The following is a 20,310-nucleotide window of genomic DNA, read 5'->3' on the forward strand; positions in this document are numbered from 1 at the left end:
ATAATAGTAAGGACTTTGTATTTGGTAGTATAGGTATTTACACACATTTTTATATATACATTTTAAAAGATATGCACATATATATGCATACATGCATTTATACATATATGTATACACATGCACACACACACACACACACACACGCATATATATATATATATATATATATATATATATATATATATATATATATATTACCATAAACAACTATTTGAATTACTAAGACTTTTATTAAACAATAAAATACAAATGAATTGCATTAAAAAAAATCATTTGTGTTTGGTAAAATCCTAATACCCATATTCTTTACAGCTCAGTTATGGCTATTTCTTTTATTTTTAGAAGATGTGTTTTAGAAACATGCATTTTGTGATTAAAAACGATTTTATATTAGTTTTCTAGCTATGAAAAAATGAAATGATGGTGCTTTTTTTGTTTTTGTAGTTATTTAGCAAAGCAAATTAAAACTGATGGTTGATAAGATGGCTAGTCATGTTTAATAAGCTAATTATCAATTTGGGCGGAGTATATCTTTACCACCTTGAATAGGTCACTAGTCATCTCTCCAGATGGCAGAACTTAAAATTGTTCATCAAGAAAAAAGTAAAAACAAAATTCCTTAAGCATTTTGCATGTATTCAAATGAATAAATATTGATTTTAATAAGCATATTTTCAAGTTTCTAACAATAATATAAAGCAAATGTAAGGACTTTAACTAGGTCAACATGAAAAAGTGAAAATAAGTTTCTCACCTAGATCCATGTTAATGTATCTTTGAAAATAAATTTAGAATTTGCAAAGTGACAATAATTATCTCTTTTCTTAACGGAATTGCTATTTATTCATTAAAATACTTATGGAACATCTACTACAACACTGTGCTGGATATTGTAGGGCAGCAGTTCTTAACCTGGAATCCATGAATTTGTTTTTAGAATTATTTTAATAACTACTTCAATAACTAGTTGCTTTTTTAAATCCTGTATCTTTTTATATGATCCAGAGGGGTTTGTAGACGTTACCAAACCTCCAGACATTTCCATGGTACACATAAAAAAGAATAAGAACTCATACTATAGAAGAATCAGAAAGAAATTTAAAATGATGCGGTGAAGGGAAAGGTTGGTCCCAATTTCTAGCTTTCACAGATTGTGTTCTTACTAAGGCTAGAAAATATAACAGTTTAAAATGTCAAGAAATGATTAGTGTTAGAGACAGTAAGTGGAGTAGTTTAGAATGGGGAAGAAATCATTGGGGGCCAGAGCTCTTAAAGAAGACCTCATTAAGGGTATGAGACTTGAATTAGACTATGAGGGGTGGATTTTATTTGGATAAATGATGAAGGAAAAGTTATTCTGGGAGTTGGGAATCTTATCAAAGTGTTGTAGTTGTAAGTGAACCCAGAATGTTGTGGAGAGCTTAATCGATTAGGAGAGAGGCTTTGGAGGAGGTCAGGCTTCAGCTGAAGAGATTGAGTTAGATAGATTGGCGTCAGAGGACCTTAGATTTACAGTTGGATGGTAAGGATTTTATTCTACAGGCCATGGGAAGCTTCTAGAGACATCTGATCTTGAAAGTGACTGGATGAAAATGGTGTTTTAGGAAAATTAAGCTGGAAGTCTTCATGGTAGGCTGTGTTGAAGAAGGAAGGTAGAAAATTAGTTAGGCTATTGCAGTAGTCAAGGTAATAGGATAATGAATTTCTACTACTGATTGTGTGATAAGAGATCATTATTAAAACTATAATTCGGAGTCAAAGGTGGAAGAAATGGCTAAGATTAATGAATGGGCCCTCTAAGAAATGGAATGTAGATAGAGGAGAGGGGAGAAGAGTCTTAGAATATGCTGACAGAATGAAGGGAGGAAGAAGAATCATCAAAAGTGTTAGAGCTTAGGAGGAAAACTAAGATCTAATACAATACAATATAATTCAATTCAAGAAGAAGAGTGGTGAACAGTGCCATGTGCTACAGAGAGATCAATCAATAAGAATTTGTTAAGTGCTTGTTGTTTGTCAGGTTTTGTGCTAAGTGCTAGGAATAACAGAGAAGAACCAGAATATGTGTGTGTGTACACACATGCACACACACACACACATAATGTATTTCTATACATATATACATGCATATATAAATCAGAATATATAAAATAAGTATAGATATATGAAAAAATGAGAACTGAGGAGAGAGGGGCAGAGAGGAGACCATTGGATTCAAAAAGAAAGATGTTACTAACAACATTTATCCAGAAGGTGAATTTGATAAAGTGGTATACTGCATTTAGGAAGTTTTCTTTAAGTTTTCCAAACTTAAAGAATTGAGTCCCTAGAATAATCCATGATCTGTATATGTTTCCTAATATTGCTCACAGGGATCATTTCTAAAAACTGAACATTTTTATCTCCATTCCATGATAACATCTTTGACTTTTATGTTGTTTAAATTTCAAGTATCCAAATGCAATTATCACTTGAAAACCTAAAAGTATAAGTATTATTGAAATCTTTTCAGTTTTCTCCATCTTGACTGGGGATGGCACAGAAAACATGCAGAAGGTCTTTGTTATTTTTCTCTTCTGTTGGTTAGAGTTCAAATATGCTTTAGTTTCTATATTCCCTAGAAAATCGGTCTTAGCTGAGGATTGACATCTATAGTACCAAAATTTAATATTTTCTTCCTTTTATTCTCTTGAATATTACATGGCTATGAGTGGAACACACAAACTGTATATCAATTGTCCCTGACTTTTGTTATGTGGTGACCCATTTTTTATGTATTAATTTTGTTGTCTATGGTGTTATTCTTTATATTTCTTCTATGTTCTTTATTCCTTCTGACACAGTGATATATCAATTTCATTTATCTACCATAGTTTGTTAGCTATTCCCTAATCTTTGAGTTTATATTATGTCTCCAGTCTAATAATTATTATTAGTAATCATTAATGTGTTAATCTTATAATTATATAATTTGTATCATGTCACATAATCACAATGCTTCTAATTTGCTGCTTTTCAGGTTGTTGGGGAGTCTAAAAATTAAAGCAAGTTTGTTAGAATGATGTGTAAAGCCTGAGGAAATGGGTAGCTATTGAAGGACTTGAGGGAATCCTCCTATTAATTAAAGAGCTGTGCTTTAGTGCACAAGGTTTGACATCACTTGTGACTCTTGAAAGAGTGGTTGCCCCCAAGAAGCAAAACATTCCATTCTCTCTTTGTCTGTATACATGTGCGCCTGTGTACATTTGTGTACGTCTTGTTTTCCATCATTTGCAAAAGTGGGAAGAAAAGTGAATTAGTTTAGTTTAGGCGACTTCTGTGACCCCTATTATAGGAATCAGGATGTGAAACCTCATCTTCTACTCAGGCATCGAGTGTGAATGGAACCGACGATGAAAAGGCATCTCATGGCCCTGCAGAAGCACATCTGAAATCGGAAAATGAGAAGCTGAAGCTGGCTCTCACACAGAGGTACTGATGGTTTCACTTCTAAATGATTTCTCCAACTGTTCAATTTCTCCTTGGTGGTATTTCCATTCTTTTTATTGGGAAGGAGGATGTTTCAGTAAGTTGGCCATTAAAGAAAGAAACCTGAATACGACACCTAGAGGTAGCTTTTATGTGGACTGATGCAAAATGCTACACAGAAAACCACCCAGTTTTTCTTCCTCCCACACTGGCTCTCTGCCCACACATCATCAGAGGAATTCTAACAGAAGCTAACAAGTTTTCTCTTAGAGGAAGAAGTAAGGATCCTGCTTTCTCTTTTTAGGGAAAGGAAGTTAAATATAAGCATTCTTCCACTGAAAAGAAATGCATCTATCCAGCCCCTGTAACTTAACTAGACTGAGCTAACTCAACTCCAGAAATCTGACCCAATATAGAATGTCTTGTAATTTTATAATTTTTCAGGCAGGTCTATCTTATTTTAGATTCTGGACTGACTTGATTTGCATTGTCAGCAGTCCTTAATAATGATAAATCAGTTCTCAGGTCGTGTGTGTGTGTAATCATTTTGGACTACTGAAATATAATGATTCCATATCTGAAATTAATCTTGCTTCAACATTCAAGATTAATGAACAAGTGAATTTATGAGTGAAGCCATTTCCTTAAATCAGCTCAACTTGTTTAAATGAGTTTTGATGATTCTTGTTATGTTAAAAGTACATAGCTTTATGTCAAGTTCAGACACGAGAGGCTGACTATATCACAAGAAAAAAAGTTTACAAAATTATTTTGAAAAAGTTAAGTAAATTAGTAATAACACAGAGAAGACAAATTTAGGTCAGTAGCTATTACTACCATTGAGTAACTATCAGGTTGATGACACCTCTTTCCGGAAATCTTACAATTAAGTTTTACTGTGAAACTCCTTCCAGGTGTCATTGGAGATGAACTTGAGTGTCAAAGATTTAAAGGTTTAGAACAAAGAAGATAACCTGAGGATTGTAAAGGAATCATGACTACTAGTATGAAACTTACTTTCTTTTAACCCCACTGAACACATTGATGTAGTAAAAATATTTTCTTCTCTAAGACAAGGCTTTGGGGTTACATAACTGAAAGTTTTTCAAATGAATGCTCAAAGGTGCTCTAAGAAAAATCAAATGATAAAATTGAGGGTCTTGGGCCACCAGATAAAAACCATGTTGGATTTTCTTAATCTAAGGAACTTTCTCTTTCATTTGTGCTAAAGACATTTCTAGGAAGAGCAGGCTAAAGAGGATCATCTCAGCCCTCACATCTTCATTTCACTATAGCTCTTGGAGGGTTTTCCAATCAGGGTGTTGTTTTTTCCTTGATATTGTTTACTTTTGACACTGCCTTATTGTGTGAGTACATCACAGAAGCCTTTCTAGACTTTAAAGACTTCATAGAAGCCTTTCAAGGTTTTTAATGCTTCACAGAAGACTTTTTTCCCCCTAAGTCTCAGGATCTAGTCAGGAATTGCCAACAGCAGATGCCTGTGGAGTGGGATCAGTAAGTGATTTGTAAGAATGTATAGGAATAAGAATAGAGGACCTATTTGTTAGTCTCTAATATATCATGTAGCCTCAGACTATTATTTTATCTATTAATTAAGAATTATAAAAGGATGAAGCTGGGAGCAATCAAGTGAGAGAAGAGTTTAAAATGTTAAATATATATATATATATATATATATATATATATATATATAATTATTTTGGGGAAGAGTTAGGTTGACATTTGATATAGACCAGAGAATGGTTGGTTATCTTTAATGGGACTTGTATAATATTGAAGAGAATATGATTTTTTCTTTAGAAAAATAGGCTTTAGATTAAGTAGGAAGGGGAAATGGAGGTTCTAAAATCAGAGATATTGACTTCTACTCCGTATTCTAGATTTCACATGAGAGGTCTCTATAGTATTGAACCTAACCTTCAACTTTATCATCACAACAGTGCATCCAATGTCAAGAAATGGGAGATTGAGCTGCAAACTTTGAGAGAAAGCAATGCAAGACTAACAGCAGCACTTCAAGAATCTGCTGCCAGTGTAGATCAATGGAAAAAGCAGTTTTCTATTTGTAGAGATGAGAATGATCGTCTCAGAAATAAGGTAAGTCAGATTGCTTAGGCTGCCTGGAATTGTGTGCAAATTTATGTAGTTGAATGAGATGCTTGACTTGCTGTATGCTGGGCACAGGCTATCTATATGAAAGATATAGGCCAATGAAAAATAGAGAAAGCAAGAAGAAAGAAAACAGAATTCCAAGACTATAGGCCTAGGGGCCATTTGGCTAGAGGAAAAGTTTTTGTCCTCTTCCCCTACTTCCTTCCTCTAGGCTATTTCCCCTTTCTTTTTTTTTTTCCTTGACCTTACAAGCCATGGAAATGAGGCTTTAAAAAAATTGTATATGCATGTATGTATAATTATTTAATGTTCTCAGTTTAGAAAGAAAAAGTAGTTGAATGTGTAATCTATGACCTAAACCCTTATAGATAGACTCATATTTTAGGGATTTTTATTGATAAACAATATCTATTTGCTTTATCCTACATTCAGTTGTACAAGTAGGAATTTTAGAAATTAACTGAGGTCTAGACAAACCCAAGTGATGAGTAGCTCTGAAATAGTAAAGTACTTAATTAGGACCAACCCTGAATCTTTATTTTCCTCTGCTTTTACATCCCTTTCTCCAAAAGAAGTTTGGACTTCAAGTTCTGACCCAAACTCGGGATTCTGATAGGGAAAACTTAGGCAAAGTCTAATTGTACTCCTGAAATGTGTCTTAGTTTGCTTTTTTTTTTTTCAAATATGTCACACAAATTCTGGTCATAATTGAAGTCTTATTAGCTTTTGCACAGCCTGGATATTTCATCTTCTTGTTCCACAGGGAATCAGGGATACTCCAGCACAATTGGGATCCCACATTTCATTATTTCCCCATAATATCATGAACGTCCTAGAACCCTCTGATGCTTCTGCATCTTCATCTGCTGAAATTAACTTGCAGCAGTCATGAATAAATCCTCATGAAAAATGGAGTTCTCGTTTTTCCATTTTCTGTTTTTGGTGCAGTCATCCATTAATTGTCTTTTTGATAACATAGAAAAGACAAATTTAGGTCACATCAATGCCTATTACTTTCTTCATCTATTAAAAGGGATGGGGGGGGTTAATCTCTGCAAATTTTATCAGGTGCAGATATTCTAGCTATAGGTACAAGTTATATAATATCTGTCAAATTGCATTTACAGTTATGCCTGTCACAGGCATATTATCACAGATATATAGATCACAAACAGGTCCATAGTATGTAGACTACATTTTATTTGTTCATTTGTTTTGGAGTTGAGTCTAACTCTGTGACCCTATTTGGGGTTTTCGTGGCAAAGATACTGCAGTGGTTTGCCATTTTCTTCTCCATTTACAGATGAAGAAACTGAGGCAAATAGGGATGCCCAGGGGCACATAGCTACTAAGTGTCTGAGACCAGATTTGAATCTGGGAAGATGACTCTTCCAGGCCTGGCATTCTATTCACCATGCTACCTCCATATACTGTTTAGTAATTTCTCACCTAATTCCACATTATTTCTGAGAAGAGTTGAACTGATTTATAATTCTACCAACAGTGCATTATTTGGCATATGAATTTTAATTTGTCTCTTGGGATTTAGATATTGACTGTTTAGGACAAACTGACCTGGAGATTGACTTTCATTGGCTCTTATATGGTACTCAAAATTTAATTTACCTTCATACTGTCAAAAACCAAGTGGGTACCTGATCATTAATTTGTTTTTGTGTGGCACATTAGGCAGATGTTTTCATTCTTGCCATTTCTATAATACTAGCAATAGACTCACCATAAGTGAAAACCTCACCCATGTGAAACAATCCATTAATTTTAGGGCTTATCTTTAGTGCTATAATATTTAATAGATTTGTGGTTTCATTTACATGAATACTCTGTCTAACAAAAGTGGTAGCTCCTCAATATCTGTTTTTTATGAGATGCTGTGGGGAAAAATATTGTCCTAATGAAGAGATCTTTCACACTTAGCCATGATGCTTCAAACAGCAGAATCAGTCTAAAAACAGGCCTTTCCATCTTGGTAGGATCATCAGTATTTCCGTTCTACTGGCATAGCTTCGGGGTTTAATATAATACAATACAATAAGATATTACATCACATAACAAGACATCATGTTGTATAATGTGATATGAAATGATATTCAACTAACATTTATTAAAGTCTGCAAAGTGCCTTATTTATGTTATTTTATTTGTTCCTTACAACAACAACTCCCTGAGGTAGATATTATTATACTTATTTTATGATTGAATAAACTGAGGCTGAGAAATATTAAGTGCTTTGCCCAGGGTCATACAGCTAGAAAGTGTCTGAAGCATGATTCAAACTCACTTGTCCTTGACTCCCAATCCAGATGTCCTAGCCACTCCTATCTGACTAAATGGAAATGACATCAGATTTATTCACCCTTATTTCAGTGTTTCCTTATGTAGTAGTTCTGGGGAGAAAGGACTAGGCTACATGTCTTCAACTGGTTTAGGAAGGAGAAAGTTTCTTGGAATTTGTCACTTAAATCTTATTGTACTCCCTGCAAGGAAGAGTCAAAGAAACAGATCCTCTCATCTATAGGGAAATATCTTTATTATGCTCAAAAGTTGAATGCCATTATTGTCTATTTGGAAATTACTCCCTTTCCTGAAAGTGTAGTTATATGGTACCATAATAGGACTTGGGATGGAACAAAATGTATTTAGTGCATGAATAAATTGCTATAAAGTTCTTTTAGCATAAAAACAAATAGATCCCGTGGGCTGCTGACCCTTGCCTTTGCCTGAATCTTTAAAGAAAACTATCATTTACCAGCTTGCAATAGGAGCATGAAAATAGAAACACAAATTATCCTTAAACTAAGACATGTTACTAACTAATTATGCTACAGCTGAGCCATAATTACCTAAGATCTCAGGTCAGAGGGGAATAGATAGACTCCATAGGGGGTTTCAGATAGAGGCTACTGAGTTACAGGTGTAAATGAGTTAGTTAATTTTTTAAAGTGGGGTTGGGAGGGGAGCAGAAGATGAGAGAAAGTGTGTAAAAATAGAGCCTGGGATCTTTTATGTTGCATCAAGAGTTAATGAGGTCAAACTTAAAAGGTTCAATCAAGAGAGAAATTCAATTTGTGGAAATGTGTATAAAAGAAGAGCACATATTTAACATAATTGGATTAGTTGTCATCTAGGAGAGAGGGCAGGGGGAAAAGAGAAAAAATTTAGGACACAAAATTTTGTAAGGGTGAATATTGAAAATTATCCATGTATATATTTTAAAAATAAAAAGCTTAAAAAAGAGAGATCTACATTATTTTTCAGCCATATTAATATTGTTTTTGATGCATGTCTACATATGTGTAAGTGCATATGTATATATGAATGTATGTGTGTAAGTACATGTGTGTGTATATCGGTGTGTGTGTTTGTGTGTGTGCACGTGAACATGCGCTCATGTACACCTGTACTTAACTCTAGCCTACTTGGGGAAGATGAAGGGGGAGAAAAGGAGAAGAAAGAACAAAGTAAAAAGTTCAGAGCAGAGAACAAAAAAATGGAAGCAAAGAAAAGATGGACAGTCATAAATATAACTTCTATTATATATGCTTTCTTGAAATGGAAATTTATTGTTACATATTTTGAATCCTCCTTAATGTTCTACTGGGCAAAGGATATTTTTTTTTATGTCTTTCTTTTTCTGTTTTGTTTTTTCTTATTTTGTCTTTAGTTTTAAATAAATTTTTTAAAAAGATAAAAGAATTAATAAACATTTTTGCTTTTCTATGTAATGTTCATTGAAGATTGAAGAACTGGAAGAACAATGTAATGAAATAAATAAGGAGAAAGAGAGGAATGCACAGCTGAGCAGGAGATTGGAGGCCCTGGAGTCTGAAATTCAAGACAAGGAGCGGGTAAGTAAGAAAAAGAAGGACAGTAGAATATTTGCCATGGTTGTATTTGTTTTCCGTCTTACACTATGAAGGGCTCTTCAGACAGACTTAGAGAGAAGGAACATCCTTCCTTCCCCTTCCTAATTGCTCTCACTTTTTTAGAGTAGAAAGATTTTCACTTGAGAATAAGGTGCAGCATTAGTGGTGATATTACTGAAATTTTTATTAAGTTAAAAGATGTCAAATCAAAGCCTTCATTTCCTCAAACAATTTAGTTTGCAGTCTTTTTCTATTTTCTAAAGGCAGGTAAAGTGGAGAATCTGGCTTTTTCTTTAAATTTAACATCTGGAATACTTCCTCTAGTCTTATCTCTTAGCATTTTAAAATAGAATTCATCATGACTTTGGAATTCAGTAGGTTTTTGTGGTTCTAGACCCACGGTGTCTCAAAAGAACTTGTAGGCTTAGACCCACCTCTAAGACAAGAAGGAAAGTTTGTTATAATTGTGAATTCAGTTAAAGTGGACTAAATTCCAAAAGAAGTTAGCTAAGAGCTAGAATGTAAATTTATAGGGGAAAGTTAGAGAAACCAGATGCTTCATGTCACTGATATGCTATTTTGATGGTTTAGAGGTGGAGTTGAGAAGTTGATTGGTTCAGACTTTGTGTGCAGGGGCAGTATCCATAGTCCCCTGGGCAGAGAGCAAGAAGGGGTGCCTTCTGGAGGTGTTTTAGGCCTGAAACATCACTGGGTCAAATGGCAGGCACCCACTTTTGTTCTGCAACTGCATTAACTTTAAGCACCGTTATTGTTGCTCATTAGTCTCAGAAACTCCATGATCATTGACCTAGAGGTTGTTATCTGATGGGCAGCAATCTTTTAGACTCAGCGTCCTGACTGTACAAAGTAAACTAAGACAACATATAGCCTAAGGAAAGAAATTCCTAACTATATCATTCCCAAGGCTAGGAAGTCTTAGGATCATTCCTATGGCTACATGACGCAATTGGAGCCAAGAGAGGTGACCAGAAGAATTCATCGATTTCTTACTAATGAGTCTATCCCTTCCTTGTTGTGTTTTTTCTCATCACCATTTTTTATGATAGCTTTTTATTTTCAAAATACATGCAAAGATGGTTTTCAGCATTCATCCTTGCACAACTTTTCTGCCTCCCTCTCCACCTCTCCCCTTTCCTAGACAGCAAGTAACCAACATAGGTTAAACATGTGTAATTCTTCTAAACATATTTCCATTTATCATGCTACACACACACACACACACACACACATACAAATTGGATCAAAAAAGAAGGAAAAAATAAGAAAGGAAAAAAAAGCAAAACAACAACAACAAAAAAAGGTAAAAATAGCTAGTTGTGTTCTACATTCAATCCCCATAATTCTCTTTTTGCATGCAGATGCCTCTCTCCATCACAAGTCTATTGGAATTGGCCCAAATCACCTCTTTGTTGTAGAGACAGGTCCATCATAGTTGCACATCATCATTTTTTAAAAGTCCCTTTTATTATTCTTAAACATTGTCCAAAGCTCCTTGTGAGTATTAGCCCACTTAACATCATTCTTACAGTTTCATGCCAAGCATTTTATTCAGTCTTGATTCCATGCCCCTCCCTTCTGTGTACAAAACCTTTTGAAAATCTGAGCACATCAGAAAACAGCCTGTGCAATGATATTGTTTCAATTAAGAAACATAAACACATTGAGATTTACCCACAGGAGAAGTTCAGTAAATATTCATTAGTTGGGGCAGCTAGGACTTGAGTTCAAATTTGACCTCAGACACTTAACACTTTCTATCTGTGACCCTGGGCAAGTCACTTAACCCCAATTGCCTCAGCAAATAAATATATGTATATTAGTTGATTTATCAAATTGAATAAAATTAGGATACTGAGATGGGTTTATAATAATGCCTACTATAAAATACCATTACGTGAGTACCTAAAACAGAGAAGGCTTTTTGTTTCTTTAAATAGAAAGGTGTCCACATTAAAAAAAAAAAAGGTCATATAAGCAGGAAAATAAATTGAATAGTGAAGCAATAGATATCGCTTTTCTTGCTTTCTGTTGTTAACCTACTGTCAAGATTGCTTCTGCAGTAAATATTTGTAGATAACGGCACATTCAGAGACAATATAATGTGGTGAATGGACAACCAGCCCCAGAGCCTGGAAGGACTGAGTTTTCAAGCCCCTCCACTGACATTTACTGGTTCTATGACCCTAAGCTATCACTTATTCTCATAGTATTCTAGGAAGCTGTTTAGGGGTAAGTTATAGGAAAGGTACCAATGCATACTAGCAGAGAAAGTTTATTTATTCAGGAATTTCTCATATCAATGAAGCCACAAATCCAGTCCCTATTCCCTAACCCTACATCTACACATTGGACCAAAGAAACCAGAATCTTGCTATTGGTTATTGTTGAGTCATTTCAGTTGTGCCTAACTCTTTGTGACCCCATTTGGGGTTTTTGTGGCAAAGAAATTGGAGTGGGTTGCCATTTCCTTCTCAGGCTCACTTTACAGATGAGGAAACTGAGGAAAATCAGATTAAGTGACTTGCCATGGGTCACACAGCTAATAACTATCTGAGGCTGGATCTTTAGATCTGACACTCTGTGTTCTATACCCAATAGTTTAAATATTTTAATGTTTAAATAGCAGATTCTAAGAGAAACTTGAAGCACTTGAAAAAGGGTGTCCCTTGCATGTCATTCACTTGCATGTCATGGCAGTACCTCCCTGATGTCATGTCATTTTCAAAATGAAAGACAAACAATAATAAAAACTCTTTTTTATATGTAGGATAGAGGAGCTTTCCTTCAGTGGTCACTTGTTCTCTTTAGAGGTTTTTTTGGCAATTACTTTTAGATTCATGGCCAGTCTTATAATTGTAACATGGTTTAATTTCAAGAATGACTCCTATTCTAGTACCATAAGAATACATGATTTTGTGAGTGTGAACACTACCTCCAACAATATGGGTTAATACAGTGGAAAGGAAGCTGAACTTGAGATCATGGGAACTGGATCCAAATCCAAGCTCTACTAATTTCTACCTGTGTGACGTGACCTTGCACAAGTCTTGGGGACCTCTGTGAAATGGAGGAATTAAATTAGATGACCTTTAAAGTCCCTTCCAATAATGGATCTATAATCCTAAGAGTTGCTATTGGTTAAAAAATTGAGGATGCTCAGACATTGAACATACTTTTCCAGCTCTAAAAAGAACCTGCATGATCATGCTCTTGGCATATACCCTTCCAAAACTACAAACCTTCTCCTCCTAAAGAGGTGGTAGATTTGGTCATTTAGTGAAGGGCAAGCATATCTCCTTTTTTCTGAAGGAAAATCTCATTTTCCTTTCAGAGAATCTCATTCTCTGAAATTCTGCTAGAAGTTTTAGTTCTTTGGTATAGATTAATTCCTATTAAAAATGCAAATCCACCTGGGAAAGATCAAGTGTGATTTCTTATAATGGCCCCAAAAGCAGAATTGCATGCGAATCTTAGGAGAGAGAGAAGGGCACCATTCGGGAGACAAAGAACACAGAAAGCTGAAAGCACTAAGCATTAAAGACAGCTTTCTATATTTTTTTCTTGGTATAGTTCTGGCTATCCTAATGGCACTGTGAAAGATGGCCTCTGGGACTCGGTAATAACAATAATTCTGGAACAACCTAAAGTGTCTTCAAAAGCTGTCCCATACATTGTCCCTGCTATCCCAATGACACTGTGAATGATGGCTTCTGGGATTCAGTAATAACAGTAATTCTGGAACAACCTAAAGTGTCTTCAAAACCTCTCCCACATATTAGGGTAATGATCTGAATATATCCTTGTTCCATTGTCATGTGAGGGTAAGTGAGAGTTGTGCTACACCAGTGAGTATATTTTATTGACTTCTGGAGTTGCCTGTCCCTTTTATGATTTGGTGGAGGAAGGAAGAAGAGGAGAAAATTTAAGTTAACAGCCCTTTGGCTGAACATCATGGGAATTTGTGAGTATGTCTGAGAAGGCATACTCACAAAGAACAAGCTTTGTTGTGAGAAGATGAATAGAACCAACAAACAGTTGGAAAATATTGCAGCTTAGTAATGTGAAAATGGCGATTTATTAACTCGACAAACCAGCATAAATTCACCAGATTTTTGTCAGTGATATAAGGTCAAATTTCAGACCTCTCCAGAACAACTTTAGAAAAGAAGTTCTCTCTTCTCATCCATCAACCCCAGAAATTTTTTGAAAGGTCAGAGAGACAAGGAAATCAGTATTACCAAATTCACTGAGTTTCTGGATGTTAGCTATATTGTATCTCTTTAATGTTAAAGACCTCAAAGAAGGAAATTTTTAGAATTTGCTTTTGGTCTATTCTATAACCTTAGGACTTGCCCCATGTAGTTTTCCCTTCTTTAATTTTTTAAAAATTTCTATGATATTTTTAGCTCACCTCCATTTCTGTATTTGTTGTTCCCTTTTCTGCTACCCAAAGTGTCATCTATTATAATAAATGAATGAAGGAAGAAAGGAACCAAAAGGGATTAAGCAGTTTAATAAAACTAACCAAGACATCATCTGAAGCCAATAAAATATGTAATTTTTCAAGTCCACAGTCCCTCCCACCTCTCCTAAGAAAGAAAGATGATTTTTTTCATATTTTTTTTCAGGTTCAAATTTGTTCATTTTAATTATATACCATTTGATTTCTTCTTTTTTGGATTCAATTCTTTCCATTTAGATTGTTATACTTATATGTGTTGTTTTCATAGATTTACTTTTTTCTTCATCGGTTAATATAAGTCTTCTTTATGGTTCTCTAAATTCTTTATATTCCACATTTCCTATGGTACCATAACACTTTATTATAGTCATACACCATAATTTATTTAGTAGTTCCCCAGCTAATGAGTTTCTACTTTATTTCTGTTGTTTGCTACCACAGAAAGTACTGCTATGAATATTTTGGTGTGTGTGGAATATTTCTTTCTGTTTTTGACTTCCTTGGAATATATACTTAGCAATAGGATATGTGGATCAAAAAGTATGGGCATTTTAATGACTTCTTTAACATAATTCCAAGTAGCTTTCCAGAATAGTTGGGTGAATATAGGGCTTTATTATTATTTTTTTAAACTTTAAATTTATATTGGTATGCTTGTCTTTTCATAGCCCCTCCAGCATTGAGTATTTGCCAAATTGCTGAATATGATCTCCCTGCACTTTAAACAACAATAATAAAAGACCACATTTATATAGTATTTTTCTCCTGATTCCTGTAAACTAGAAGTGCCCTTTCCTCTTGTTTTTTTTTTTTTTTAAAGCTTTTTATTTTCAAACATATGCATAGTTTTTTTTAACATTCACCTGTGCAAAACCTTTTGTTCCAATTGTTTTCTCCCTCCTTTCACCCCATCCCCTTTCCTAGATGGCAAGTAATCTTATATATGTTAAACATGTGCAATTCTCCTATACATATTCCCACAATTATGCTGCATGAGAAAAATCAGATCAAAGGGGAAGGGGGGGAAGAAGCTTTCCTCTTCTTGATCTACTCTGAGGAAAAGGTTTGATATCAATTATCTCTTACTGTGATTTTAAATTTCTAAGTTTTCCCTTTCTGAGGAAATTTGCATTTTAAACCTTACCTTTAATTGTAAAATTAAGTCTTTACATCATGCTATCAACTTTTCTAGCACTCATGGGAAGTTTTGAAAAGGAAATCAATATTGATTATTTTTAATTTGATTATGGGATTTAAATTCCCTTCTTTAGAAAAAGTTAGCTCTAACAAACAACTAAGTCAAGCTAACATAGTCTCTTATGTCTAGGTTACCTATAGATTTAGTGAATAGATTGAATTAGACTTTATCATTTAAGAGGAGATAATTTCAATTAAGACATATATCTTGGTAGGAATTGAATAATCAAAAGATTATAAGACTCTTTAAAGGCCAAGTTCCCCTTTCTGGCAACTGGAGAAAGGTCAAGTTTATCTTTCCAGTGTTAGTGGATAAATCTCCCCTTTTTTTTCTTGAACTTGACATTAAGTTGAGCATTGGAATCTTGAAATTGAAAGATGAGGCTGAGAGGCTTAGAGGAAGGGTGACTTCTAACTACAAATCACAAGTACCTTTTTATAGTGAACTTTGTAGTTACAAAAGGCATCATCCATAGGGCAAGGACTCCTGTCTCACTTTGACAATTAGATCTTGCCAACAGTACAAAAAAAGCCTAGGTTAAGTGAATTAATCAGATGGTGTGTCTCGTTCAACTGAATTATGTTTAAAATGAGTTTTTTATTCCTCTCTTCAGTTATAAAAATCAGCTTCTGTAAATCATTCCTTGTCTCCAGCATCTGAGTCAGATGACCTAGTTTGATATGCAAATGCTAGCTTTGAAAATTGTCATAACTGCTCAGTAACTTTATACCTCAGTTTCTTTCTATTTCAAATAATTAATTTTAACACTTGAGTTTTTGTTTCAGAAAATATTTTCCTTAACATAAAACAATTAGCACCCATTTCTTGTACAAGAGTGAAAGATGGAAAATTGCTAGATCTAACTTTGAAAAATCCCTTCTGATGAAATTATTACCAGGATTCTTGTTATTTCCATTTAAGAATAGAATTAATGTAGAATGGGATTAATTTAATGTTGGCTGGTAGTTAGAAATTGGGATAGCTTTGTGGCATAGTAGATAGTGTCCCAGGCTTGGAGTTAGGAAAACTCATCTTCCTAAATTCAAATCTACCTCAGACACTAGCTGTGTGGCCCCAAGTAAGACACTTAATCCTATTTGCCTCAATTTCCTCATCTGTAAAATGAGCTGGAAAAGGAAATGGCAAACCACTATCTTTGCCAAGAAAACAGCAAATGGGGTCACGAATAATTCAACACAATTGAAAATGACTGAACAAAAAGTTAGAAAATAATTCTGACTTTGTAAAGTTAGAATTTTACTCCTCTTTGTGTTGAAAAGATAGCTTGGTTCTAATTGCATTAGTTTGGCAGCCAAACAGCTCGTGATGATAGCCATTTATTTCTTTTTAAAAATAAGTTTTTTTATTCGGAATTATTATTTTAAAGACTATTTAATCATTTATTAATATATTATAAACAAATTATTATTTAAAATCTTTTTATCTTACATTTTTCAATGTATCTATTTACTTCTTTCCCTCCTTCCTTTCCCATAGAGTTATCCTTATATAACAAAGAATAAAAGGAAAATGAAACATTTTAATAAAATTAACACTTCTAAAAACTCCTAGATTGTATGTGTTACACACCCATACTCCCTTTACCTTATCTAAGAAGCTTCTAAAAAGTTTAATATAATAGAATACAACCTACTCATATATAATATACAATCCAACCTTATTAATACCCTATATAAAAATATACATCCTACCCTTATTTTCATTATTGGTTTGCTATGTTAACATTTTATAGTTACTCTGATTTTTGTCAATAAATGTGAAAAGCAGTCTTTGTCAAAACTAACTTTTCTGGGTTATGGTTTTCATATTTCCTTCTTTTTTCCCCTCTTCCATTTTTTCCAACAGGAGTTGAAAGATCTCCGAAAACAAGGTGAAATCATACCTCAACTCATGTCGGAATGTGATTTTGTCACAGAGAAATTAGAGGTACTGGTCAAAAACACATCTAACAGAGGATTTTGGGGAAGGCACTTGTTTTATTAGTATCTTCTAGCTTCACTTCATTTAGCTTCCTAGATGCTGAAGGTTAGAATTTTTTGATTCAGAAGAAGTGAAAAGTGATTGCATACCTGGTGCTTTGTCCCCAGAATTTAAATGCAATGGGATTTGTCTTTCCATTGTTCTTCTTGTTGTTGTAATCCTGTTTTAAGAAGGCTTCTCTTTAATTTGAGGGCAGAGTCCAAGACCCATTCCATCAGCTTTGTACAGGTCTAATGTAAATATCAGCAGAGACATTGAAGGTGACTGTTGCAGATAAAGCAGTTTCAATTCAGGTTACATTGGGAACCTCTCTGAGCAACAAACTTCCCTTTTGAATTAAATGCCTCTGCTGCTGGTTAATGGTTTCTGGGCATATTCCCCAAATAGCTACAATTTGTAAATCCACAGGAAAAAAATATTACAAAATTTCTAATTTGATATTGAGAGGGCACAGTTTAAACCCAAGTAAGAAAAATCCCCGAAATATAATCAGTGTGACCAAGCAATCCTTACAGATGACAGAGAATTTTCCCAATACCATATATTGACCAAATTTACTTCCAGGGGTGAGATAAAATCATTTAGTCAACCTACAAGCATTTAGTAAGCAATTACTATGTATTGGGAATTAGAGTAATCACTATGGATTTAAAGACAAAAGCAAAGCAGTTCTGGCCCTTAAGAAACTCCATTCCAGTGGAAGACACAAGGTATGTATATATATTCATATACAAAGCAATTATAAAGCAAATGAAGGTAACTTTGAAGAGGAAGGGTTATTAGCAGTGGTGGTAGAAGGGAAGGGAAGGTCCTTGAACTGAGCATTGAAGGAAAATAGTGATTCCAAGAAGCAAAGGTAGAGGGGGAATGCAATCCAAGTATGGAGGACAGCCAGGGTTAAGACTTGGCAGGCACTGAGTATCCTGTTTTAAGAACCACAAAAAAAAAAAATTTTGGTTAGACCAGAGAGTGTATGAATGTAATATAGTTGGAAAGGTAGAATGCCACCCTATTGTACAAACCTTTTCATATCAATCAGAGTTATTTACATTTCACCTTGGATGTACTAATGGGGTCACTAGTTTATTCAGCTCCAGGGTGGGTATGGGGGAAGATGTGACTTGGTCAAAATTGGATTTAAGAAAAATCAGTTTGGCAACTTTGTGAAGGATGGATTTAACGGGGGAAAGACTCAAAGCCAGGAGACAAATTAGGAAGCCATTATAGTAGTCCAAGTGAGAGGTGATAAACATCTGAAGTAGGATGGGTGGTTAAGGGAATGGTTACATTCATCCATGCTTTCTTTCCCCAATTTCCACAGCTACAAATAATTAAAATTGGAATGTTGTTGGATGACTTTGTCATTGATGGTGCCAGTGATTACTAATCTTCCTGACTTCTTTTTTCCTTTCATTCCAGGCTTCTGAGAGAGAAAATCAAAATCTCGAAGATAAAGTGAGATCTTTAAGGACAGACATCGAGGAGAGTAAACACAGACAGCGCCAGCTAAAAATGGAACTCAAGAACTTTTTGGAAGTCCTTGATGGGAAGATTGATGACTTGCATGACTTTCGGCGAGGGCTTTCCAAACTGGGAACGGAAAATTAGGGTGCAAATTGTGATGTAGGCTCCAGAAGTTTGATGTTTGTTAACCCCTAAATGTGTGTATTACAAAATAGGAACAGGAAATATCTTGTCTGCGTTTTTTTGTAAATAGAGGCTCAAAGTTTGTTGTGTTCCCAACCAATTGTGCTGCTCACCAACTTCTGTCCAGAATAGAAATTTCACTTGTTTCTCTGGATTTCTGGACAGGTGGAAGATCTTGCCTCAGGAATCAAGAACTAGGTTTATATTGGTACAGGGAAATCTATATTTCTTAAGGCTGTTTGCAATCATAAAAACACAAAAGTATTTTCTAATCCAGCTAGCAATAGTCTACGCAACCTGCAATTTCATTCTTTTTTGGTAAATGAGATTGGAGTTAGTTGGATTTCCTAATCTCACTTATCAGAAATGTAATAGGTGATTTCTGCTCTGACACATTTGGGATGTTTGACTCTGAGGTCCTTTCCACCTCTATGATTCCTGACAGATTATACATTTGCTTTGGGATAAGCCATCTAAAACTCATTGTGTATGAATGTAGTGAATCCTTCATAGTACACATTGTGATGCTTTTAAAAATGAATTAATAGAGACTTCATGAGAAGAAAGGGAATCAGATTTTTAAGAAATATAGATATCTCCTCTAAATCAAAGCACCATTTGCACATGTCATCATGTGGTCTGCAGGACTACAAAACAATTTTCCTTTTAATTATTTTTAACTTATAAGTGGACAGCCATGACATATAAGCAATAGATCATGAAGGCTCGGCCTACATTAAGAGTGGTATTGTAATCAAATAAAACTTACAACAAATTTCATCTGGCACATATTTAATTTATATGTACATTATATAATATATATGATTGCTTACCATTCAGTTGGATGGAATGTGTAATATACACGGTTATATCTAATAATTTAATTATCATTCAGCCGTATGGCATCTCTCATACACACATGCACATACCCTCCAGTCTGCAATCCATTTATTAATATTACGCCAATATTAAGCCAATAAATGGAAAATGAGAGGGAAGTAACTAGATTAGGATTTCTGTGGGTCCTAGGCTTTCCAGATGACTACATACACCTTCCTTCTTCTCCAGTGAAGGACACCTACAGCACAGATATTCTGGGAGACACAGGATGCCAGGTGCCCCTAGATATAAGCGTGGGAGCCAGGAGTCCTTGGGTGTCTTGACTGAAATCAGGGTAGTAAACAGTACCTAATGTGAGAATTTTTGCCTTTTTATTTAGGGTCAAGGTTCACACCAGAGTGACCTCCTGTTTCAGACTAGAAGCAATTGGAGAGGGGGAAAAGGGAGAAATATGGCAGGAGTTTCTTCTAGCCCATTAGGGCTGCCTCTCAGATCTTTGGGTTACAAATGGAAGTCACTCAGAATTCTTTTTTCCCTTTTATTCTACCCTTGACTGAGTGACCAAATACTACGTCCCCTACAACATATACATTCTTACCATCCTTCCCCCAGATGGCTTTAGGTTCTTTCATTAGAGAAAATTTACTTGTCTCCAA

The 20,310-nt window shown here is 34.7% G+C and overlaps 1 protein-coding gene across 2 annotated transcripts in view; it reads left to right on the forward strand.

The window, feature by feature from the left end:
- HOMER2 (homer scaffold protein 2) overlaps window positions 1-19,594 on the forward strand; it is a 151,465-nt gene extending 131,871 nt beyond the window's left edge. The window contains exons 5-9 of one of the 2 annotated variants that reach the window (XM_012541772.3): window positions 3,335-3,471; window positions 5,430-5,586; window positions 9,357-9,467; window positions 17,033-17,113; window positions 18,587-19,594. In XM_012541772.3, the coding sequence (XP_012397226.2) occupies window positions 3,335-3,471; window positions 5,430-5,586; window positions 9,357-9,467; window positions 17,033-17,113; window positions 18,587-18,775 (675 nt within the window). In that variant the 3' untranslated portion in view covers window positions 18,776-19,594. The remainder of the gene's footprint in view (window positions 1-3,334; window positions 3,472-5,429; window positions 5,587-9,356; window positions 9,468-17,032; window positions 17,114-18,586) is intronic. The other variant, XM_031955683.1, reaches the window with a different exon arrangement.
- Window positions 19,595-20,310: the final 716 nt, after the last annotated feature.

The sequence above is a fragment of the Sarcophilus harrisii genome, chromosome 2 (genome assembly GCF_902635505.1).
Source record: "Sarcophilus harrisii chromosome 2, mSarHar1.11, whole genome shotgun sequence".
NCBI lineage: Eukaryota > Metazoa > Chordata > Mammalia > Dasyuromorphia > Dasyuridae > Sarcophilus > Sarcophilus harrisii.